This window comes from Sciurus carolinensis, chromosome 3, assembly GCF_902686445.1.
Source record: "Sciurus carolinensis chromosome 3, mSciCar1.2, whole genome shotgun sequence".
NCBI classification, from domain to species: domain Eukaryota; kingdom Metazoa; phylum Chordata; class Mammalia; order Rodentia; family Sciuridae; genus Sciurus; species Sciurus carolinensis.
This window is the reverse complement of record NC_062215.1, coordinates 120917576-120943771: the sequence shown is the minus strand read 5'-3', so window position 1 is coordinate 120943771 and position 26196 is coordinate 120917576. Positions and strand designations below refer to the sequence as shown.

Below are 26196 nucleotides of genomic sequence, written 5' to 3'. Positions count from 1 at the left end.
TGGACTTTTCTTTGTTGGTAGGCTTTTGATGACCTCTTCTATTTCATTGCTTGAAATTGGTTTATTTAAGTTGTGTATGTCCTCCTCGTTCAGTTTAGGTAGTTCATATGTCTCTAGAAATTTGTTGATGTCTTCGAGGTTTTCTGTTTTGTTGGAGTATAGATTTTCGAAATAGCTTCTAATTATGTTTTGTATTTCACTTGTGTCTGTTGTGATGTTTCCTTGTTCATTCCGAATTTTAGTAATTTGAGTTTTCTCCCTCTTTCTCTTTGTTAGTGTGGCTAAGGGTTTATCAATTTTATTTATTTTTTCAAAGAACCAACTATTTATTTTGTTAATTTTTCCAATTGTTTCTTTTGTTTCGATTTCGTTGATTTCGGCTCTGATTTTAACTATTTACTGTCTTCTACTACTTTTGGTATTGGTCTGCTCTTCTTTTTCTAGTGCTTTGAGCTGTAGTGTTAAGTCGTTTATTTGTTGATTTCTACTTCTTTTTTTGAATGCACCCCATGAAATAAATCTTCCTCTAAGTACTGCTTTCATAGTGTCCCAGAGATTTTGATATGATGTGTCTTTGTTCTCGTTTACTTCTAAGAATTTTTTTATTTCCCTCCTGATGTCTTCTGTTATCCATTCATCATATAATAGTGTATTATTTAGTCTCCAGGTATTGGAGAAGTTTCTGTTTTTTATTCTGTCATTTATTTCTAATTTCAATCCATTATGATCTGATAGAGTACAAGGTAGTATCTCTATCTTCTTGTATTTGCTAACAGTAGCTTTGTGGCATAAAATATGGTCTATTTTAGAAAAGGATCCATGTGCTGCTGAGAAGAAAGTGTATTCGTTCTTTGTTGGATGGTATATTCTATATATGTCCGTTAAGTCTAAATTGCTGATTGTGTTGTTGAGATCTATAGTTTCTTTATTCAATTTTTGTTTGGACGATCTATCCAGTGGTGAGAGAAGTGTGTTAAAATCGCCTAGTATTATTGTGTTGTGGTCTATTTGAATTCTGTTATTGAGAAGGATTTGTTTGACGTACGTGGATGAGCCAATGTTCGGGGCATAGATATTTATGATTGTTATGTCTTGCTGATTTATGCTTCCCTTAAGCAGCATGTAATGTCCTTCTTTATCCCTTCTGATTAGTTTTGGTTTGCAGTCCACATTATCTGAGATGAGGATGGATACTCCAGCTTTTTTGCTGTGTCCGTGTGCATGGTATGTTTTTCCCCATCCTTTCACCTTTAGTCTATGGGTGTCTCTTTCTATGAGGTGAGTCTCTTGCAGGCAGCATATTGTTGGATTTTTCTTTTTAATCCAATCTGCCAGTCTGTGTCTTTTGATTGATGAATTCAGGCCATTAACATTCAGGGTTATTATTGTGATATGATTTGTATTCCCAGTCAATTGACTCATATTTGTTTTTGACATGATTTGGTTTCTCCTTTATTTGGCTATTCCTTTAGGCTAGCGCCTCCTGTTGCTGATTTGCATCGTTGTTTTTCATCTCTTCCTCATGGAATATTTTGCTGAGAATGTTCTGTAATGCTGGCTTTCTTTTTGTAAATTCCTTTAGCTTTTGTTTATCATGGAAGGATCTTATTTCATCGTCAAATTTGAAGGTAAGTTTTGCTGGGTATAAGATTCTTGGTTGGCATCCGTTTTCTTTCAGGGCTTGGTATATGTTGTTCCAGGCCCTTCTAGCTTTTAGGGTCTGGATTGAAAAATCTGCTGATATTCTTACTGGTTTCCCTCTGAATGTAATTTGATTCTTTTCTCTCGCGGCCTTTAAAATTCTGTCTTTATTTTGTATGTTAGGTATTTTCATAATAATGTGCCTTGGTGTGGGTCTGTTGTAATTTTGTATGTTTGGAGTTCTAGAAGCCTCTTGTACTTGGTTTTCCATTTCATTCTTCAGATTTGGGAAATTTTCTGTTATTATTTCATTGAATAGATTGTTCATTCCTTTGGTTTGTTTCTCTAAGCCTTCCTCAATCCCAATAATTCTCATATTTGGCCTTTTCATGATATCCCATAGTTCTTGGAGATTCTGTTCATGATTTCTTACCATCTTCTCTGTTTGTTCCACTTTGTTTTCAAGGTTAAATATTTTGTCTTCAATGTCTGAGGTTCTGTCTTCCAGGTGTTCTATCCTATTGGTTATGCTTTCTATGGAGTTTTTAACTTGGTTTATTGTTTCCTTCATTTCAAGGATTTCAGTTTGGTTTTTTTTTCAGTATCTCTAACTCTTTATTGAAATGATCTCTTGCTTCCCGTATTTGGTCTTTTAACTGTTGATTGGTGCGATCATTTAATGCCTGCATTTGCTCTTTCATCTCCTCCTTCAATGCCTGCATTTGCTCTTTCATCTCCTCATTAGCTTCCCTGATCGTTTTAATTACGTACATTCTGAACTCCCTTTCTGACATTTCTTCTGCTGTGCTGTCATTGGGTTTTATTGATGTAGTATCTAGGTTTGTTTGGGACATTTTCTTCCCTTGTTTTCTCATATTGGTCAGTTGTCAGTGGGACCCTGAGATATTGCAGTTTTCCGCTACTGGCTTATAATGTCCCGGTAGATTTCCAGTGTATCACCTCCCAGCCTTCAGTAGCCTGATGTCTTGGAGGAATCTGATAAAGCAGCTCATCTGAAGAAAACTGCCCCTAGCCCCCTACTGGTTCCACGGTTTGGAACTGGCTCTGTGCGGAAATGCTCTCACTGTGGGCCTGCGCCGTGCAGCTGGCCGAGTGGGAGGAGCCCACTGCCGGAGTGTGGAAGGCTACCTTGGGAAGACTCTAGCTGCCCTGCCCGGGTCCAATAAGCCACCTCTATCTGGGCCTGCCACCCGGGCCGAGCTTTACCCAGTGGGCAGACTCACCTGTGGCTCTATTTCAGTCCGAGTCTCTCAATGCCTCCCCTTCTTAACTCCTGGGTTCTGGAGCGACTGGGGGTGCAGTCTCCCTCTAGGCCGCCATCTTGGATCGCCCCGTGAAGAGAGCCTGCAGCCGGAGTGGGCAGAGCCGCCTGAAGAGGTCTCTGGCTGCCCTGCCCTAATCCCAGAGGCTGTTTGCGGATCGCGCTCTCCGCTGGTTCGTTGCCGGAGTACGCTGCGCTGCAGGGGCTCCGGGACTCGGAGCTTGTTCTGGTCAGAAAGGTTCTCACTAGCGGGCCAGTTCCGTTCCGAGAACCTGGAGAAGCTGGCTGTGTGGGCGGGGCCCACCGCCGGAGTGCGCAGGGCTGCCTGTGGATGACTCTAGCTGCCCTGCCTGGCTCCGATAAGCCTCCTCTATCTGGGCCTGCCACCCGGGCCGAGCTTTACCCAGTGGGCAGACTCACCCGTGGCTCTATTTCAGTCCGAGTCTCTCAATGCCTCCCCTTCTTACCACCTGGGTTCTGGAGCGACTGGGGGTGCAGTCTCCCTCTAGGCCGCCATCTTGGATCGTCCAGAATATGGTTTTATATGGACTCAAGGTTATTCTTTCAAATTTTAGAAATGTTAGTTCTTTCCATTATCAGAAATGTTCCCTAAACAGTTTGTGCAGGCATACTCCTGATGGTGTCTATGAGTGCCAATTACATTTTTAAAGGCTTCTCTTCACATTTTTATTTGATGAATATAGAACTTAAGCCCTGATCTAAAGATGAGAAAGACCTGTCTCATCCAAGTTTTTGAAGAGTGCCCCAAATGACTGGAGATGCTCACCAGGGTCCTGAAGCTAAGTGAGTGTGGGGCTATTCAGAATGAGGGCAGGAGGGAGGACGGAGGTGCCCTTATCACCCAGTGGATTAGCAGCCCTCACTTTGCTTTTAGGCAGCAAGGAGAGACTATGAGGTATTGCTGCAAAAACTATTTTCAGAGCTGTTAAGATTTAATCATTTCACTGTTTTTAACTGTAGGAACCTATTATTTCTTTTACTACGTTGGAACAAACTTAAAAAAAAAAAAAAACACACAGACAATCCCTGACTTAGAATAATTGACTCTAAGCACTTACTCCTTCCCTGCCCGTGTTATCATTACTGCCCTTCAATAGGCTGCACACAGATGAACTCTCATTCATGCATTCTGTGAGCATTTATTAGGTGTCTATTTTGTGCCTGGCCCTCTACTAGTAGAGGAAATTCAATGTGAAGTCAATAAAGCTTGATCCTCACAGACCCTCAATTTCATGTCTCTTCCAAGGATGCACCTAACAATCTATTTTTACAGTCCTGTTTTTTGCAAAATTTGCAAAAGTAAAATATTTGAACCACGATGGATTAAGACCATTATTTCTTTCCATTTTGACAATCCCCCTTTCATAATTCTCTCTTGTATTAGGTAGTATTGAAGAGTTCATAGTCATCTGGGGGATTTAGCTAAGGGAATTTTATCTAAGAACATAATAGTTTGGGTTTAGTAGGATAACTTTATGTGGTTGGCAGTCATTTCTGGGAATAGTTAAGTTGCTGCCACCCAGTTTAGGACTCATTTGTAGGAATATTCCTCTTCAGTTTGCCAAGTCACTGTCTATTATTTTCTTTCCCTTCCTTCCTTCCTTCCTTCCTTCCTTCCTTCCTTCCTTCCTTCCTTCCTTCCTTCCTTCCTTCCTTCTTTTCTTTTCTTTGTCAATATTGGGAGTTGAATCCAGAGGGTCTCTATCACTGAGTCACTCCCCTAGCTCATTTATTTTATTTTGAGGCAGAGTCTCGCTAAATTGCCCAAGCTAGCCATGAATTTACAGTTCTCTCACCTCAACCTCCTACGTCACTGGGATTTCAGGCATGTACCACATGTCTGGTACTTGTGTCTATTCAACATAGAAAAGGTTCTTACAAATTGTTGTCAGAGAGATAACTGAAGAGTACAAATGTTTAAAAACTAGGGAAAAGAGGTACATAAATTTTTGTGGTATTTTTCAGCTTTTTATATTTCTAATTTGTTGTAATTTCTTCATTCCTAGTTTTGGATTCCTTTGAAATTATCTAAGTTTCAGGTCTGCAGAACCTGGATTTGCCCTTGGCAAGTGAGCACAAGATGAATTAAAGCCCATCTCAGTTGTCCAAGTGCTCCCAGCCTAGTAGGATGGATAGAAAAGGAAAGGATCTTTCAACATATATTGACTAGTGCTAGAATGTAGCATTATCTGACCAATCAGTGGTAAATGGATCACAACCTTATAGACATATAGGTTGGTGATTTTTCTTCTGACATCAAATGTGTAGTATATTTTCCAATAACAAATAGGTTGTTCCAAAACAAACCCACCAATTCTCTCATGTCAACTGGGTGTCCTACAATTCCATTAGATTCTGACACTATCTACCTGGAAATAGCATAGACCCCACAGGTAAGGGCTGGGCCCCACAATACTGCCCTCACTTCAGATGCCAACCCCACATCCCAAGCCTCTAAGTTACTCACGTCTCTGTCCTACCTGACTACAAATTTAGTGGTTCCCATGACCTCTCGTGTTTGATAAATTGCTAGGATGAATTGCATGATCTAATTATATACAACTCAGGAACAGTTAAATATAAGAGATACACAGGGTAGAAGTGGTAGAGAACAACACCTAGAGCTTTCATTCCCTCTTCCAGGGTGCCACCCTGCCAGAACATCAACATTACCAACCTCCGAATCTCATAGCTCAAGAATTTTTACAAAGTTTCATTATGGAGGCATGATTGATGAAATCATTATCCATTGGTGATTGAACTCAATCTCCAGTCTCCCTCTCCTCCCTAGAAGTTGGGTGGTAGGGTTGAAAGTTTCAACCCTCTAATCGCGTTTGATCTTTCTGGTGACAAGTCCCCATTATGAATTCATCCAGAGGCCCCACCCTCAGTCACCTCATTAGTATAAGTTCTGACATGGTTCAAAGGGGCTCGATATGAATAATGGGACTCTCTATGCCACACATGGTGGCTCACAGTCCAGTAATGGTTCCCAAGTACTCAGGAGGCTGAGGCAAGTTTAAGGCTAGTCTTAGCAACTTAGCAAGATCCTGTGTCAAAATAAAAAAATCAAAAGTGCTGGGGGTGTAGCTCAGTGATAACCACCCCCCCCCCAGGTTTAATCCCCAGTACCAAAAACCCAAAAACATTATTTTCAGTTCCTTGGTCCAAGGTCTCTTGTCATGGTTCTTCTGTTTTGGCTTTGCTACAATAAAAATAGGAAAAAAAATTATGAAGAATATTAAAAGAGACTTTCTTTTTTTATAGTTTAATGTATTTTAATAGCAAACTTACAGGAACAGCACAGAAGACAGACAACATTAAAAACATGTACTTGCATGTAGGACAACTCAGAAAAGTATAGTGAATGGATGGAACCTACTGTATGATAAAAATGCTACAAACACCATTTAGTTGCCATCGATAAGAAATTTACTTGTTTAAAAAAATCCAAATGCTGGCATTGTCCTGAAAAAATTAACAGTTTTATTTATAATTGTTATAAAGTTGAACTGTTGAAACTTGTTCACTGAAACATTTTGACTTGCAGTAATGCTTTACATCCCCGCATTTATATTAAAAATTCGCACACAAATGAAAATGGAAAAACAACCAATACCTGATTTCTGTCCCCTATTTTTCCACTCACAATCATATACTTCGGTACTTTTTGACCCCGTGGAAAAAAATATCTAACGTTCAGAACTACCAATAACAGGAAGAAGAGAAAAAAAAATTTTTTTGAGAATGAAATGTTTCCCATCATAGTGAATTCTTAAGCACGTTCTCCACATATGCCGCCTGCTAGTTGGACGTCTTTTGGCATAACTGTTACACGTTTGACTGGATAGCACACAGGTTGGTGTCTTCAAATCAGATAGGCCTCACTTGCCTCCTGCAAAGCACCAATAGCTGCGCTCTGGAAGCCCATATCTGTTTTGAAGTCCTGAGCAATTTCCCGCACCAGACGCTGGAAGGGGAGTTTGCAAATCAGAAGTTCAGTGGACTTTTGATAGCGTCTAATTTCACAAAGGCCTGTAACCATGAGGCTTTTCACCCCTCCAGTAGAGGACGCACTCTTGCCAGCGGCTTTTGTAGCCAGTTGTTTCCTGGGTGCTTTACCACCGGTTGATTTGCGGGCAGTCTGCTTTGTAGGAACCATGGTAGAAAGACCTCCTTACTTACCCCGCTTCTCCTTCGGCTGGAGCTCCGCGATCTAGAGGCGGCCCTAGCATTAGAGAGCCACCGCGGAGCGGCTGCGACTGCGAACACAATTCTAAAAGAGGCTTTCTAAACTAACAACATATATGAATTGAAGTTGTGTATGATGAATTACTATTTGGATTACATATGATTTTGAAAACTACACACTCTTCAACATTAGTTATATAATGTATTGACTCTAGAGTGTGAAGTTGCTATTCCATATTTGTAAAATAGAAGAATTAGAGTCTGAATGTTTTTAAGGTTACTTCCAGTTTGCCACTTGTTTCATTTTAATTAGGTCCTAGCATTCATTAAATTATGGGCTTCAGGCCGTTAGTTAAATACTTCATCTCCTTCCTAAAGCTTGAAAAGAGAAAGTCAGATTCAGCTTATGTTATTTTTATTGATAATACTAGTTTTGATAATATAAATCAATTGAGATATATAGAATACCACCTGTATTGTAATAACTTATTTTTAAGTGATTCTATTCTGTTAAGAAGTATTTAAAATGTTTTGATTTTTTAAAAAGTCTCTTTCAAGATGCAGGTTGGTCAGAGCAGATTGTAAACTGCGGGGTTTAGGAAAGAAGTCACTTAAGCTAATTGAGAAGTGATGAAGGAGGAAGTTACTTGAATGAATTAGTAGCTTGGTTACTAGAGTAAATTGTTCCTGATTGAAAGGAAACAAAGTGGTTAGAAATAGACTTTGGAGAGTAGTAGAGAAAAATCAAAGTTGGAGGAACATGACTTTTTTCTGAATAGGAAGAAGAAAAAATAAGGAAAGAGAAAATTGATGCCACTACATAACAACACAGTGACTTCTCTGTCATTCCCTCCCCACACCCACATCTTGCCTCTCTTGCTTTCTTTGTGTGAACGCATACACACACACTACTATTTTATATTATATGTACATGTGTATCATAACACTTTATTCTATTGTTCATCTTTCATCTTCAGTTAGAAAAGTCTGGAGAAAGATGGCCTGACTTGAGTTGGTGGCCCATCCATAGACTGATCACTGTGGACAGAGAGGTATTGGCCCATCCTGGGTTAGGTGCTCACATCTGTGCTACAGGAATGGGCATGTGGATTAGCAGTACCCATAAGAGCCACTTGTTTATCATGGTGAAAAATTCAATTTTCAAAAAAAAAAGGAGGTGGGGGATTGCTGTTCTGGGCAGGCAAAGCTATAATATTCTAAGACATAGACTCAAGCTTCATGAACTGAGAAAGATAATGTCTTTCTGGTTAAAAACAGAAGTTATTCATAGCACTGTGATGGTTGGATGATGATAGTAGGTCCTCTTCTTCAACCAACTGATCAAGGTAATAATTGTGGGTGTATCTCCATAATCCAACAGGACTTAGTGTTGCAGATACAGTTGGGTGTCTGTCAGCAGTCAACCTTTCCCACATTGCTTATCAATAGAACTCTGATTTAGTCTACTCACATTATGCCAAGTGCTCAGGGAAGGAGCCACTCCTAGCCCCAAATGGTGAGTGTATGTTGACAAAGTCCATTGTGGTAATGTGATTTTTCTTACCATTGATAACTTAGGAATGGATTTGTGAGGTAATTCTGATTAATGAGATCTGGAGGAAAGTCTTCTAGAGTGAGCAGTAGCTTCTGCGAAAGGTTTTTGGAGGAAAATGGAACTTTTTGGATGCTTCAACATTACTGTATGAGGGGTGGAAACCTGGTGATGTGGCAGCCATCTTGAAACCATGACCAGATAAGTGAGGAGACAAAACCCAACAAACTGATCATGGAAACAAGAAAACATGTGAAGAACCAGTCCCTACTGGCACTGATGAACTCTCAAATTAACCAACCTGGAAATCACTTTATATTCAGAATTCCTGTGTGGAAAAAAATAAATTCCTTACTCTTTAAGCCACTTTTAGTTGTCTTCTCTATTATACACAACCCAAAGAGTTAGAGTTGATACGACCTATTTATCATCAGCTTCACATTGGAAAATCAGATCCCTTTGTCTTATAAAGAAAAAAAATGGCAATATTAGAGGTAATAAAATCAGTTAGAGTGCTCCTAATAGCAGAATTACCTGGTATCAATGAATCACACATAATCTGATATTGATAAAGATTTAGATCAAATCCGTAAAAGGCAGATGTGCATCTCTTTACAAGTAGATACAGCCTTAAAAAGGATATATATATATATATATATATATATATATATATATATACTCTTTTTTTCACCTTTCAAAGCAATCTCATTTGCCAGTAAGACAGACATAGACATTTGAAATGCATTATAGCCTTCACAGCCCATGTGGGCATCTCTCATTTGGAATGCCATCTGCTGAGCTCTTCCAAAAATGTGCTCGACAGGTAATTCTATCTGTGAGGAATGCATTCAACTGACATGCAGCTATTTAGTTTCTCTCAACAGGAATGAAGAGATATATATTCCACATTGATGTCTTCTTTTTATAGCTTTATCTGAACTACACATTTTGGCCCTTCTATCTAACTCTTTAATTTTTACCTTTTTAAAATGCCTCTTGGTATTATGAAGATTGCAATTTTCTGAGAGGCAACATAGTAGGGAAAGTATGTGCTCTGGTCTCCAAATCTTAGCCTAAAATCTTGGTTCTGCCACTTACTGTCTTTGCAAATTTGGGGAAGTTCTTTCACTTCTGAGCCTCAGTTCCTCTTCTATAAAATGTGAATACTAACATGTCCTTTCACACTGGCATCCCTCACTTTTACATAACATTTTTATCCACAAGTTGTCACATTTATAAATTACACTGATCTTAAGTTACCCAGGGATTTTGGCTGGAAAAGAATGTTCCTTGATTCTCAATGCTAGGATTCTCAGTGGAAAGCAGTTGACTCTTCGTTTCTTCTTCATGATTTCACAGAAGGATAAAGAGAATTCTAATTAATTAGTATTGAGGACAGAACTAACAAAGACCATCTTCCCGTTATAAACTTTCAGAAATGCTGGATAAAATGCCACTATGTGACTTTTTAATAGAAGAAATGAGTAATGAAAAAAAAGGGAAAAGAAATAAAACAATAAATTCTGGAAATGAAGCAAAAACTCAGGGTCACAGTAATAAGATTCAGGAGGTACCAGCTATTCATTGAGACCAAACCAGTATACTGACCCTACAGGATGGCTGCTGAGTGGCAGCATCCGTATAGCCTTGGGACTCTCTGAGAGTCCCAAGTAGGACAAATAATTATAGATCTACCTAGAAGCATCATAATAATCAACAAAACATTAAGGACAAAGGGAAAAAAATCTTAACAAAGAGAAGTTGATTGTCTACACCGGATCAACAAGTAGACAACAAAATAGAGGTCAGAAGCAAAAAGAATCGAAATCTTAAAAGTACTAAGAGAAAATGTCCCCTCACTCGCCGCAGACGGCCTGCCTTGCCGCGTGCACTTGCTGCCGACGCCCCGCAGAAATGCTTCGATTACCCACAGTCCTTCGCCAGATGAGACCAGTGTCTAGGGCACTGGCTCCTCATCTCACTCGGGCTTATGCCAAAGATGTAAAATTCGGTGCGGATGCCCGAGCCTTAATGCTTCAAGGTGTAGACCTTTTAGCCGATGCTGTAGCTGTTACAATGGGGCCAAAGGGAAGAACGGTAATTATTGAACAGAGTTGGGGAAGTCCCAAAGTAACAAAAGATGGTGTGACTGTTGCAAAGTCAATTGATTTAAAGGATAAATACAAAAATATTGGAGCTAAACTTGTTCAAGATGTTGCCAATAACACAAATGAAGAGGCCGGGGATGGTACCACCACTGCTACTGTACTGGCACGCTCTATTGCGAAGGAAGGCTTTGAGAAGATTAGCAAAGGTGCTAATCCTGTGGAAATCAGAAGAGGTGTGATGTTAGCCGTTGATGCTGTAATTGAGGAACTTAAGAAGCAGTCTAAACCTGTGACAACTCCTGAAGAAATTGCCCAGGTTGCTACAATATCTGCAAATGGAGACAAAGAAATTGGCAACATCATTTCTGATGCAATGAAAAAGGTTGGAAGAAAGGGTGTGATCACAGTAAAGGATGGAAAAACACTCAATGATGAATTAGAAATTATCGAAGGCATGAAGTTTGATCGAGGTTATATTTCTCCCTACTTCATTAATACATCAAAAGGTCAGAAATGTGAATTCCAGGATGCTTATGTTCTATTGAGTGAAAAGAAAATATCTAGCGTCCAGTCCATCGTACCTGCTCTTGAAATTGCCAATGCTCACCGGAAACCCTTGGTCATAATTGCTGAAGATGTTGATGGAGAAGCTCTAAGTACACTTGTTTTGAACAGGCTAAAAGTTGGTCTTCAGGTTGTTGCAGTTAAAGCTCCAGGTTTTGTTGACAACAGAAAAAACCAACTTAAAGATATGGCTATTGCTACTGGGGGCGCAGTGTTTGGTGAGGAGGGTTTGACCCTAAATATTGAAGATGTTCAGCCTCACGACTTAGGAAAAGTTGGAGAGGTCATTGTCACCAAAGATGATGCCATGCTTTTGAAAGGAAAAGGTGATAAAGCTCAAATTGAAAAGCGTATTCAAGAAATCGCAGAACAATTAGAAACCACAACTAGTGAATATGAAAAGGAAAAACTAAATGAACGACTGGCAAAACTTTCAGATGGAGTAGCTGTGCTGAAGGTTGGTGGGACAAGTGATGTCGAAGTGAATGAAAAGAAAGACAGAGTTACAGATGCCCTCAATGCTACAAGAGCTGCTGTTGAAGAAGGCATTGTTCTGGGTGGGGGTTGTGCTCTGCTTCGGTGCATTCCAGCCTTGGACTCACTAACTCCAGCTAATGAAGATCAAAAAATTGGCATAGAAATCATTAAAAGAACACTCAAAATTCCTGCAATGACCATTGCTAAGAATGCAGGTGTTGAAGGATCTCTGATAGTTGAGAAAATTCTGCAGAGTTCCTCAGAAGTTGGTTATGATGCTATGCTTGGAGATTTTGTGAATATGGTGGAAAAAGGAATCATTGACCCAACAAAGGTTGTAAGAACTGCTCTACTGGATGCTGCTGGAGTTGCTTCTCTGTTAACTACAGCAGAAGTTGTAGTTACAGAAATTCCTAAAGAAGAAAAGGACCCTGGAATGGGTGCAATGGATGGAATGGGAGGTGGTATGGGAGGTGGCATGTTCTAACTCTCAGAATAGTGCTTTACCATTATTAATGAACTGTGACAGGAAGCTCAAGGCAGGGTTCCTCACCAATAACTTCAGAGAAGTCAGTGAAGAAAATGACTGAAGAAAAGGCTGGTTGATGTTTAAGAAAATCACTATAACCATCAGTTACTGGTTTCAGTTGACAATATATAATGGTTTACTGCTGTCATTGTCCATGCCTACAGATAATTTATTTTGTATTTTTGAATAAAAAGACATTTGTACATTCCTGATACTGGGTGCAAGAGCCATGTACCAGTGTACTGCTTTCAACTTAAATCACTGAGGCATTTCTACTACTATTCTGCTAAAACCAGGATTTTAGTGCTTGCCATCATCAGATGAGAAGTTCAGAAGCAGCCTTTCTGGAGAATAAGAATAATTGTGTACAAAGTAGAAGAAATATCCAATTATGTGCAACCTTTGTGTAATAAAAATTTGTTTAAAGTTAAAAAAAAAAAGAGAAAATGTCTATCATATATGACTAATAACAGAACTTAAAATATATAAAAAAAGAATGAACAAGATCACATGAAAACTTTAGAAAATTCATTTATAATTTAGTCTCAGAATATAGCTTAAAAGCAGGAATTACAAATTCATTTTAGAAGATTTTAACATCAGTATTCAAAACAGAAAGATTAAGGAGTCAAAAAATTGGTTAACCTCTCGAAGATTTGAACCACACAGTTTTCAGCTTCATATTCAAATAGTACCTTTAAAGTTTGCATAGTTAAAAAAAAATCAGCTGAGTCAAATATCAGGCCATAAATGAAGAGAAATTTTAAAAACTGGTATATTTTCTGGAGATAAAATATAATAAAATTTAAAATGAATTATCAAAAACATGATGGACTGGAGTCCAGGTAGCTCAGTGGTTGAGTGCTTGACCAGCATTCATGAAACCCAGTGTTCCATCCCCAGCACCAAGAAAAAGAAAAAAGAAATTTAGCTAGGAGAGTTAGAGTATAAAATATAAAAACAAGAGTATAAATTAATGAAATAAAAAATGAAGAAACAGGAGAGATAAATTATGTTTTGAAAGCCTAATAAAACAGAGAAATGTCCAGTAACAAACCAAAAGGAGGCACAAATAATAATATTAGGAATGAAAAAGGCTTATAACCACAGTTAAGGAAGGAAAGTATAAAGCCACAGAAATTAATATGATGAATCATAATGAAATTGCCAACATTCAACCTTTTGACCTTACAAAACCATAATTTGACATTATTATGAACAATCATAGTCCAAACATTTGAAAACATAAAGTGGATAATTTCCCAGATAAGTATAAATGACCAAAATTAACTAAAGAGGATATTTTAAAATTGTAATATCCTTATAATCATTAAAGAAATTTAATTATAGTAATAAAAAAAATCCCATTCCCAAACAGCGTAAGTTTCAGTTTGTAGCCCTGTGTTATCAAACCTTCAAAAGAAACAGTCAACACCTACCTTTTTCTCTTTCAGAGAAAAGAAAAATAGAGCAAAGAAATTATTGGTTCAAGTTCAGGATATCAACACTCAAGAAATTCTCACAGTTGTGTATTTGAGGTTAGGAGAAAACATCCTGGGATGATCATGACCACAAAGTTTATAATACCTCAAACATAAAGTGGCTAAGTGCCTTTCAATAGAGGAATGGATGAGTAAATTGTGGAATATTCATACCACAATCAAAATAAATAAGAGCTAGATGTATCAGCATAGCTTTAAAAAAAATAATGATCAGTGAAAAAAACCAAGCTCCAGAAAAAGAAGTACAAGATATTTTCAATCCTATAAAGGTGGTACCTATATATAAATAACTACACAAGTTGATTGTGAATACACAAAGGTAGTAAAAGTACTAAAGTATACATGGCAGTGTATATTATGATAGTTATATCTAGAGATGAAGGGAAGGAGATGGAAATGGATTGAAGAAGGAATTCCAATGATCTGTGACGTCGTATTTTTAAGAGTTAAAGTAGATGCAGTGGTTTGAATGGTGGCCCCACTCACCAAAAGATATGTGGATTCCTATTTGGAAAAAGGATCTTTGCAAATGTAATTAACTTAAATTTTTTTAGTTGAGATCGTCCTAGGTTAGGGTGGGCACTCAATCCAGTGATACTTGGTCTTGAAGAAAAGAAAGGAGTAGAAGACCAAGGAATTCCAAAGATTGCTGGCAGTCGCTGGAAGCTAGGAGATGGGGAACAGATCAAATCTCCCTCAGAGGACTTCTGGCATCCAGAACTGTGAGAGAATAAACTTCTGTTGTTTTAAGCCATCATGTTTGTAATAATTTGTCATGGCAGCCCTTGTACAATAGTACAAGATAATACAATAGTACAAAAGTCAATATACGTCAAATCTGGGCATTATTCTCTGTATTTTTCTACATATTTCAAATACTAAATTTATTTTTATATGGCAATACAAATTACTATATAACAATATATGTAAACATTACATATATTTACATGTGTGTATTTATTTATGTATGTATTTATTTATTTATATGTTGCGTGAAGTGGGGCCCATCCCACCAACAGTAAAATGTTCCTTCATGTCTGGGCTGCTTTTGGCTTCAGATATTTGTACAGACTTGATAGTGGAGAGGAAATCAGTTCATTTTCTATTATGCCTGACTGGCTATCTCACCAAAAATGTTTTATAGTCTTTGTTTTTTAGTTTCTCCCTAGCATGTCCAAAAAAATTTTTTTCTTACATCAAACTCAGAGTCAACATATTAAGAATGAAATTTGTGCAAAGTAGTGAAGTGTTATTTAATGTGTTTTGTAGCAGTTAATGAATAAAAAGAATTAGATGGGGGACTCCTGGGAATGTATATTGATTTTTTACATTAATAATTATGGAAAATATTACCTGTTTTTTTCCTAGTACTGGGTTTAAACCCAGGGGTGCTTTACCACAGAGCTACATCCCCATACCTTTTTTATTTTTTGAGATAGAATCTCTCTAAGTTGCTGAGGCTGACCTCCAACTTGTGATTGATTCTCATGCCTCAGCCTCCCAAGTATCTGGGCTTACAGGTACGCACCACTGTGACCAGCTGGAAATTATTATCTTTTACATATTCCTCTTTTTTACTGTAAGATCCACAATTTTCCTGGAATATCAACTTGATTTTTTTTTTTTTTAAATCACAGCTGGGGATTGACCCAGGGCATTGTGCATATTAGGCAAGTGCTCTACCACTGAGTTACACCCTAGCTCTGCACCTGACTTTCAGTATGAACCCTTAAATAGAGGGAGTGTCCTGCTAACATGGGATGAACTTAAGGATGAACAAGAAAAATAGCCAGCCGTGTGCACAGGAGCTTGAGCAGTCAGGATGTCTTTCTTTCCTTCCCTCCCTCTCTCCCTCTCCCTTTCTCCCTCCATCCCTCCTTGTCTGTCAACTTAACTCTTTTAACTCATCATGCTTCTGACCCAAGATGGCTCAAGTAGGACATCACAGTTTCTGAAAGATAGGGCACCAAGAGGGAAGGGTGAGTTTAAGCCTGTGATGTAAACTAAGCATAAAATTCTAATAGGGGATTCTCTGTGACACTCAGCTCCCTGGCATTGTGTTGAATAAGTAAAATACAAGTCAAGAAAGCTCTGATCTCAGAGGCCAAGGTTTAGGCACTCAACTCAGGAAGATAAGGCAAGCATCTACCAGCTTGCCTGAGACTGGCATCCAACTGCAATGATCTATGGCAGAGATCTAACCAGTTTTCTAGAGGGTTTTTTGTTGTTTTGTTGTTGTTTTTTTGGGGGGGATTTGTGATAGGGTCAATCCTTTCCTCTCAGAAAGCCCCTAAGAATGTCTTGGACAATTTAATGGGAAGGACTCATAGGGGAGATCCTGGAAAAGAACATGTAATAACTTGAATAAGTTATCGCATTATTGGAGAAATGAAAGATATAAGACTATATTTTAGATTGTTCTTGTAATCTCAGTGGCCTGGGAGTCTGAGGCAGGAGGAACACAGTTCAAAGCCAGTCTCAGCAATTTAGTGAGGCCCTAAGCAAATTGTCTCAAAATAAAATAATAAAAAGGGCTGGGGGTTGACTCAGTGTTTAAATGCCCTTGGGTTCAATTCCTGGTACAAAAAAAAAAAAAAAAAAAAAAAAAAAAAAAAGACTGTATTGCTCCTGAAGCTGGGTCTTAGAAACCACACATGCATCTTTTCAGTTTTAGAATCTACTGGTGAATGGAAATTTCCAAGTGAGTGAATATAATTAACTTGACCTGGTTAGGTGTCCATTTCTGGTCCACACATTTCTGGTCATAAGGAGGGAGATCAATAGACAGGCATTGACGGAAAGGTCTAGCATTCTGCAAGCAACTAGCTTCATAAAGTTAAGCTACTAGTTTCATAAAATATATCCCCAGGATACAAAATACCGCCTTCACAGACTTAAAGAACCATGATCTAAGATTCAAGGTTAACAAAAGAAACAGGCAGTATGTCTCAGAATGAAACCAGCTTCAGAACCAGAAAGACATGAATTTAAATGAAATGAGTCATCTCAGAAAAATTAATATCTCTGAGCCTCATCTCTGCCATCTGTAAAGTGGGCATAATAATATCTACTTAGTAAAAAGAGTTGGGAATATTAAATAAGGTAATGTTTATAAAATACCTTGTATAGTTCCTGGCATACAGCCTATTTTTCAGAAAAGGTCAATGTTATTTTTAACTGTACAAACAAGATTTAGTTGTGTTCTTCAAGGTGTCTAATATACTCCAGGATATTCTTGAGGTTGTGAATACTTAGAGATTCTTCGGGAAAATGTACTATGTTTAGAAGAAATTTTATTTGTACTATGTTTCTGGTCAATGACTAAGTCATAGAGATAAGACCAGGGAGGACTGTAATATTTTTCTAGCTGTTTGACTGTTCTAAAATAGCAAATGCATTAGTCAGAACTCTTACAGTTACAAGTGAAAGAAATCCAACTGGCTTAAATAGGAAGAAAAAAAAAAGGAAATTTACTGACTAATGCAAATGAAAAAGCCCAGGTGTAGGGTAACTTCAAAATTACTTGGATCCAGGTAAACACATGTTGAAGACAGTAGTCTTTTGATCCTGTTTTCCTCTATACGGCAGCAAAGTTTCCAAAGGGAACACAAGATTACATTCTATCCATTGGAAAGACAGCATCTCTTTTTATTTTATTTATTTATTTATTTATTTATGGGTGCTGGGGATCGAACCCAGGGCCTTGTGCTTACAAGGCAAGCACTCTACCCTCTGAGCTATCTCCCCAGCCCCACAGCATCTCTTTTTAATCATTTCAGTACAAAATTGGAAAAAGGTTTCATTGGCCTAAGTTGGGTTACATGCCCATCTCTGACCCAGTCATGAAGACAGGAGATAGGGTATTCTAATTAGCCAGGCTATATTATCACTAGATGGAACCTAAGGCTGGAGTGGGGGTCAACTGAATGGATAGCAAGTATGATTGGGACACACACACACACACACACAAAGAGGATGGGGATGTTATGCTGAAGAGGCCTACAAATAAACAAAACAATAACTACAGAAAGAACTGCATCCGTGGGAGAAAAGTCAAAACAAAATGATTACCCTCTGGTGTTTTGTTGCTATGAAATGATTATGTACAGTCAGCCCTCTGTATCTTCAGATTCTGCATCGAAGGACTCAACCAACCCTGGATGGAAAGTTTTTGAAAAAAATTCCAGAAAGTTCCAAAAAGCAAAACTTGCATTTGATACATGCCGACCACTATGTAGAATCCAAGTGAACCAAGGGATGTGTAGTGTAGGCCCACCCTGCTTTAGCTTTTGCATTTCACAAAGTTTCTCTTTGAGTATTGTTTCTTCTTTGAATATTGTTCACCTTGGGTCTTGTTCACATACTATGTGGTTAGGCCTGTGATGGTTGCATTTAGACAGACATATATAGACTTTTTTTTCTTGTCAATATAGTATAACAACTCTTTATACTTACATTGTACTAGGTATTATGAGTAATCTAGATGTAATTCAAAGCATATGGGAGGATATGCATACATTAGATACAAATACTATATTTTATATAAAGGACTTGAGCATCTGCAGATTTTGGTATGGGGCAGGGGAGGTCTTGGAACCAATTCCTCATGAATACTGTAGGATGACTATATCTACCTTTGGGTGGCCATTGAAATTTATGGAATTCATTTCTAATTCCATTTGAAAGAAATTATGTAATTCTGACCAATAGTGTATTCTTGGATGACAAAAATGAGGCCGGTTACGTGAAGATAAACTTATCAGAAACTGCAAATAAATGATTTTATGTAAGAGTAGTTTCACACTATCTGGATGATTTTTGTGTTCGTGACCACTACCCCAACCAGCTCATCCTATAACAAAGGAAATTGCCATCTGTCACTTTGCTTGTATGAAATATTTCTGGAGGTGGCTTGCCAACTTCAGCCAGAATTATAAAACTAATGAGTTTTTAGCTACCATATGCACAGAGTGTAATAATAGCAGGTTCTAGGCAAATGTTGTCTACTTGCTTTTGGAAGTGCTTTCCCTCCATGATAGGAGCAGATGCCCGAGGCTCTATTAAGAATTCTGTTTTCTTCATAAATCTGTACAGTGACATGGAGTCCTCATATTCTCATGAAGTGATTTTTATATGGAAAACATGGCCCTTGTTACCCTGTTTCTCAAGGGGTTTTCAGTCTCTGTTACATAGAAACTGGTCTTTATTAGGTCAGAATTGAGTTCCAAATGACTTTTAGGAAATTTGGTCATTTTGAAATTTCTAATTGGTCTTCTGCTCTTTTGATGCCTTCCTGATTTATGTGAAAGCAAACAAGATTTTAATTTCTGAGTACTTCTTGCTACTTACATTAACATGACTCTTTGTACCTATCCAGTACTTTTATACTATAACTGAATATGACAGATTATGTAATGACTCTAAATATCAATAGTTTGTAATAATCAAATAGTTTGCTATAATGAGACTTTTTTCTCATTCTTAGTACATGTTCCACCATGCAATTTGCTTCCTTGGGGATCTACTATATGAGACTATCAAGGAAAAATTTATAAATACAAACTATTAAGGGGATGGTACAAGAGTTTTATATAAATTTACAAGTATACTTGTAAGTTTTAAGGATCCTTTTTTAAATTTAAACTAATCCCAGGAAAGTCAGTTCTATGCACTGATAGCACCCAGAAACAAATATAACCCATACAAATGAGCACACCTAATGCACAGATTTGGCTTCTAAATTCCATTCACCAGTGATGAAAGAGATCAAGGCTCTTCATTTTCCTAAAAAAAAAAAAAAAAAAAAAAAAAAAGTTTAATGTACTGAAAAATATGTAAAATTTGAATATGTAGTGTATATGACATGAAGTTGTGAATTGGTGGGACTTAAGTAACAGCTTATCAGCATTTGGTATCCTTGTTAGGAAATTTGTCTCAAAATTTGAAGCTGGAAAGTCACTTGAATAACTGAAAGAGAATCACAGTACAAGGCTTTTTAGATTTTCAGTATGTGTGTTAAGAACTGTGTACAAAGTAAAATGTCTGTGTACTGGTCCCCAATATAATCAATAAAATCTCAATTATGAAAGGAAAAAAAAAAAAGAAATCAAGGCTCTTTAGCAAAAATGACTGATTCCAGGTTTGGGTCAGGAAAAAATTGGTCCTGAAAATAAAGACATATTAAGTAACTGAAAAGAACATGTATTATTCACACATGTTCAGTTGATAGATATTTGGATTTTTTTCCTGATTTTTGTCTATTATAAGTAATCATGTATGAACATTCAGGTACAAGTTTGTGACACATGTTTTCAGTTTTCTTGGCTATATGCCAAGCAGTAGAATGTCTGGGTCATAGTAACTCTGTTTGAATTCTTAAGGAACTGCCAGACTGTTTTCCAAAGAAGCTATACCATTTTATATTCTCTCCAGCAGTACATAAGGGTTTGTTTGTTCACATCTTTGCTAGCACTTGATGTTTCCCTTTTATCCCCCTTATAACCATAAGTACAAGGTCATAAAGATGTGTAATATCTCATTGTGGTTTTTATTTTTGTATTTCCTTAATGATTACTAATATTAAGCTTATTTAATATGCTTACTGGCCATTCGTTTATCTTATTTGGGGAAATAATTGTAGCGATCCTTTGCCTTTTCTTTTGTATCGTTTTTGGTGATTGAACACAGGGCCTTGTACATGCCAAACACATGCTCTGCCACTAAGCTGCCTCTACCCCCTACCCATTTTTGAACTGAGTTATTTTTCTTTTCACTGTTGAATTGTAAGAGTTCTTTATATAGTATGCATACAAAACTGTCATGACATATGTGATTAGCAAATATCTTCTCCCAATTTTGCATTTTCTTTTCTTTTTTTGGGGGGGGGTCGGCCTGGGGATTGAACCCAGGGGTGTTTTACCACTGAGCTTATTCCCAAACCCTTCTGTTTCATTTTGAGATAGGGTCTCACTAAGTTAGTTGCCCAGGCTGGCCTTGAACTTAAAATCCTGCCTTACTTTCCTGAGTAGCTGGGATTCAGGTTGGGTGCTTCTCACATTCTTAATGGTATCCTTTGGAGCAGAAGTTTATAATTTTGATGATATCTTACTTATTTTTTCTTTGGTTCCTTATGCTTTGAGGAGGTTATTTAGTGCTTACATTTAGATCTTTGACTCATCCTGACTTAATTTTAGTTTATGGTGTGAGGTAGGGATCCAAATTCACTCTTTGAGTTATGGATATGCAGTTGTCACAGAATCATTTGTCAAAAAGATTGTTTTTTTCTTCAGTGAATTGTCTTGGAACACTTTTTGAATATCAGTTAACTGTAAAGTTGAGGAGTTATTTCTAGATTCTTAATTCTACTCGATCGATATATCTATTATTGAGTCAAGTACCACATTGTCTTGATTATTGTAGCTTTGTGATGTGTTTTGAAATTGAAAAATGTGAATCTTCCCACTTTGTCTATTCAAGGTTATTTTGGGTTTTTTTTTTGTATTTTTTTAAATTTATTTTTATTGTAAACAAATGGGGTACATCTTTCTCTGTTTGTACATGAAGTAGAGGCATACCATTTGTGTAATCATACATTTACATAGGGTAATGGTGTTTGATTCATTCTGTTGCTTTTTCCTTCCCCCCCACCCCTCCCACCCCTCTTTTCCCTCTATACAGTCCCTCCTTCCTCCATTCTTGCCTCCATCCCACCCCCATTATGTATCATCATCTGCTTATCAGCGAGATCATTCATCCTTTGGTTTTTTGGAGATTGGCTTATCTCACTTAGCATGATATTCTCCAACTTCATCCATTTACCTGCAAATGCCATAATTTTATTATTCTTTATGACTGAGTAATATTCCATTGTATATATATACCATGGTTTCTTTATCCATTCATCAGTTGAAGGGCATCTACGTTGGCTCCACAATCTGGCTATTGTGAATTGAGCAGCTATGAACATTGATGTGGCTGCATCACTTAGTATGCTGATTTTAAGTCCTTTGGGTATAGGCCAAGGAGTGGGATAGCTGGGTCAAATGGTGGTTCCATTTCAAGTTTTCTAAGAAATTTCCACACTGCTTTCCAGAGTGGCTGCACTAATTTGCAACCCCCCCGCCAGCAGTGTATGAATGTACCTTTTTCCCCACATCCTCGCCAACACCTATAGTTGCTTGTATTCTTGATAAACGCCTTTCTCATTGGGGTGAGATAGAATCTTAAATCTTAGGGTAGTTTTGATTTGCATTTCTCATATTACTAGAGATGTTGAACATTTTTTCATATATCTGTTGATTGCTTGTAGATCTTCTTCTGTGAAGTGTCTGTTCATTTCCTTAGCCCATTTGTTGATTGGGTTATTTGTATTCTTGGCATCGAGTTTTTTGAGTCCTTTATAGATTCTGGAGATTAGTGCTCTAACTGAAATATGAGTGGCAAAGATTTACGCCCACTCTGTAGGTTCCCTCTTCACATTGCTGATAGTTTCCTTTGCTGAGAGAAAGCTTTTTAGTTTGAATCTATCCCAGTTATTGATTCTTTTTTTTTTAATGCATTTTTTTTATTGTAAACAAATGGGATACATGTTGTTTCTCTGTTTGTACAAGGCATAAAGGCATACCATTTGTGTAATCATAAATTTACATAGGGTAATGTTGTTTTATTCATTCTGTTATTTTTTTCCCTTTCCCCCACCCCTCCCACCCCTCTTTTCCCTCTATACAGTCCTTCCTTCCTCCAATCTTGCCCCCCTCCCTAACCCTAACTCTAACCCTAACACTAACCCCTCCCACCCCCCATTATGTGTCATCATCCACTTATTAGCGATATCATTCGTCCTTTGGTTCAGTTATTGATTCTTGCTTTTATTTCTTATGCTATGGGAGTCCTGTTAAGGAAGTCTGATCCTAAGCCAACAAGTTGAAGATTTGGACCTACTTTTTTTTTCTATAAGATGCAGGGTCTCTGGTCTGATTTCAAGGTCCTTCATCCATTGTGAGTTGATTTTTGAGCAGGGTGAGAGACAGGGGTTTAGTTTCATTCTGCTGCATATGGATTTCCAGTTTTCCCAGCACCATTTGTTGAAGAGGCTATCTTTTCTCCATTGCATATTTTTGGCACCTTTTTCTAATATGAGAAAATTGTATTTATTTGGGTTTGTGTCCGTGTCCTCTATTCTGTACCATTGATCAACCTGTCTATTTTGGTACCAATTCTATGCTGTTTTTGTTACTATTGCTTTGTAGTATAGTTGAAGTTCTGGCATTGCGATACCCCCTGCTTTGCTCTTTCTGCTGAGGATTGTTTTAGCTATTCTGGGTTTCTTATTCTTCCAGATGAATTTCATGATTGCTTGCTCTATTTCTGTAAGGTACGTCATTGGGATTTTAATTGGAATTGCATTGAATCTGTATAGCACTTTTGGTGGTATGGCCATTTTGACAATATTAATTCTGCCTATCCAAGAACATGGGAGATCTTTCCATCTTCTAAGGTTTTCTTTAATTTCTTTCTTTAGTTTTCTGTAGTTCTCATTGTAGAGGTCTTTCACCTCTTTTGTTATATTGATTCCCAAGTATTTTATATTTTTCGAGGCTATTGCGAATGGGGTAGTTTTCCTAACTTCTCTTTCTGAAGATTCATCACTTAAGTATAAAAATGCATTAGATTTATGAGCATTGTTCTTATATACTGCTACTTTACTGAATTCATTTATGAGTTCTAAAAGTTTTCTGATGGAATTTCCCGGTTCCTCTAGATATATAATCATGTCATCAGCAAATATGGATAGTTTCATTTCTTCTTTTCCTGTTCATATCCCTTTAATTTCTTTGGTCTGTCTAATTGCTCTGGCTAGAGTTTCAAGGACAATGTTGAGTAGAAGTGGTGAAAGAGGGCATCCCTGCCTTGTTCAAGGTTATTTTAGTTCTTCTGGATCCCTTGCATTTCCACACAAATTTTAGGATTAGTTTATCAAATTCTGAAAAAAAAAAAAACTGGGTGCAAATTTGGGGAACATTGTTATATAAATTGCTATATAAATAATTGTTGGGCTGGGGAGATAGCTCAGTTGGTAGAGCACTTGTCTCACAAGCGCAAGTCCCTGGGTTCAATCCCCAGCACCACAAAAAAAAAAAAAAATTGTTATATAAATAATATTAAGACTTCAGAACCATGAATCTAGACTATTTTTAATTTATGTAGTATCTCACTATGGTTGAAGGATAAGGTTTAATAATTACTTAGGAAGTGATAGATTTTGCTTAATTATGAATTTACCCTGAAATCCCAGAGGTTTAACACCACAAAGTTTATTTCCAATTTTCATTACATGTGATACATGTGACATACAAAGATACATTACAATTCAACAATGAAAATAAAAATAACTCAATTAAAAAATGGGCAGTGGTTAGGGTGTAAATTAGTGGTAGAACGCATGCATTTAGCATGTATAAGGTCCTGTGTTCAATTCCCAGCACACACACACACACACACACAAAAGGCATAATATCTGGACAAACATTTCTCTAAAGAAGATACACAAATGGCCAGTAAGCATATTAAAGATGTTTAACATAAGTAGTCATTAGGGAAATGCAAAATGGGGTTGTATTCTAACATAGCCCTTGAAGGACTCAGGTTAATGGAGACTGTATCATCTTTTATTTGAATCATCTAGAATGCATGGCTTCTAGGTTACCAAGAGAAAAGAAAAAGAACTGAAGAGTCATGCATCAGTTTTCAATTGCTTCACTCAGAAGGGACACATGTATCTTTGTTAACAACCAATTCTTCTTGACTGTGAGGTGCCTGGGAAATGTCAGAAAGCACACAGATATTTGGTGAGCAGAAAATGTCTGTTAGATACTGAATTGTGCCTTGTGTTAGTCAGCTTTTTGTCAGTGTAATAAATACCTGAGAAAACAACTTCAAGGAGGATTTATTTTGGCTCATGGTTTCAGTCCATGGTTGAGGGTCTTCATGAAGGAGAAACAGCATGGTAGAAGGGTGTGGCAGAGGAAACTACCAAGGGGGTGGGGGAGAAGATAAGATATAGTCCCTAAGGGCACACCTGCAGTGATCTACTTCCTCTTAATAATGTCATCAGATTAGGACTCCACTGAAGAATTGATTAATCCATTGGTGAGGTTAGAGCCTTCATGATCCAATCACTTCCCCAAAGCCCCACCTCTGAACCTTGCTGCACAGGGACCAAGCCTTCAACATAGGAGCCTTTGGGGAACATTCCAGATCCAAGCCATAACAGGTCCCCTCCAATATGACTATATTTGAATACAGGGCCTTTAAGGAGGTAATAAAGGTTAAATGAAGTCATAAGGTAAGGCCCTAATCTGATAGGCCTAGTGTCCTTGTACAAAGAAAAGGACACCACAAATCTCTCTCTTTCTTTTTGCATGTGCTCAGAGGAAAGTCAATGTGAAGACAAAATGCAAATCAGAAAGAGAGGTGACAGTAGAAACCAACTCTGCTGGCACTTTGATCTTGGAATGCCTGAAGTGTGAGAACATAAAATGTCTATGTACTAAGCCACCCAGTCTGTGGTGTCTTGTTAGGGCAGCCCAGGTTGAGAAATACAATGGCTCAACCACAAAGAGGAAGGCAAGACTAGAGAAATAGACTGGACCATAATTACAGGGTGCTTTAAATCAATCTAAGTTTAATTGTTAGGCAATGAAATGCTTAGATTTTTTTTTTTAACACTAGTACAGTAATACATAATCCTTTCCTTCAAGAGATTTCAGAACAAGTTTGGAGCAAGGTGGCTTCACAATGCATACATAGATAGTACTCTTTTTAAATGTTTGATTCACATCAATCATTGAAGCCATCAGTAAAGCATTCAGGGGTTTTACTATTTTTTTCAAACAGTTATGCTCCCAAATCTAACTCTTTTCCATTTTCTTGTTGCTCATGCTATCTTTTCAGGGTAGTTCCCTAGAGGAAAAGTGAGCCAGTCACTAGAAGAAAAGAAAATGGATTTTTGGTAGGGAATAGCAAGAGATATTAATTACACCCGCTGGTATAAGTAAATGCAGGACAACTACAACAAAACCACAGGCTTTTTCTCTGCTGCCAGCTATATGAAATGCTGCATGGCACTCCAATTCATTTCTTATTCCTAGAGATTATTATTATAAAAATCCCAATTATTTTCTGTGAAAAATTTAAAATATATACAATTTTACTTATATTCATGAGTAGGATGAGGAGTACTTTTTTATATTTTTGTTTGTTGTTTGTTTTCTAGTATAGAGGATTTGGGGATGCAGAGGGGGCTTTGTTTCTCTTTCTCCCACATCACT

General features: G+C 37.6%; 1 protein-coding gene and 1 pseudogene across 1 annotated transcript; one reads left to right on the top strand and one right to left on the bottom strand.

Moving 5' to 3' along the window:
- Positions 1-6719: 6719 nt before the first annotated feature.
- Positions 6720-7106, bottom strand: LOC124979967 (histone H3.3A-like; annotated as a pseudogene).
- Positions 7107-10546: 3440 nt separating this feature from the next.
- LOC124979988 (60 kDa heat shock protein, mitochondrial-like) lies at positions 10547-12579 on the top strand. Its single transcript, XM_047545039.1, has one exon. The coding sequence runs from the start codon at positions 10602-10604 to the stop codon at positions 12321-12323; it is 1722 nt and encodes a 573-aa protein (XP_047400995.1). The 5' UTR covers positions 10547-10601; the 3' UTR covers positions 12324-12579.
- The last annotated feature ends 13617 nt before the right edge of the window (positions 12580-26196 follow it).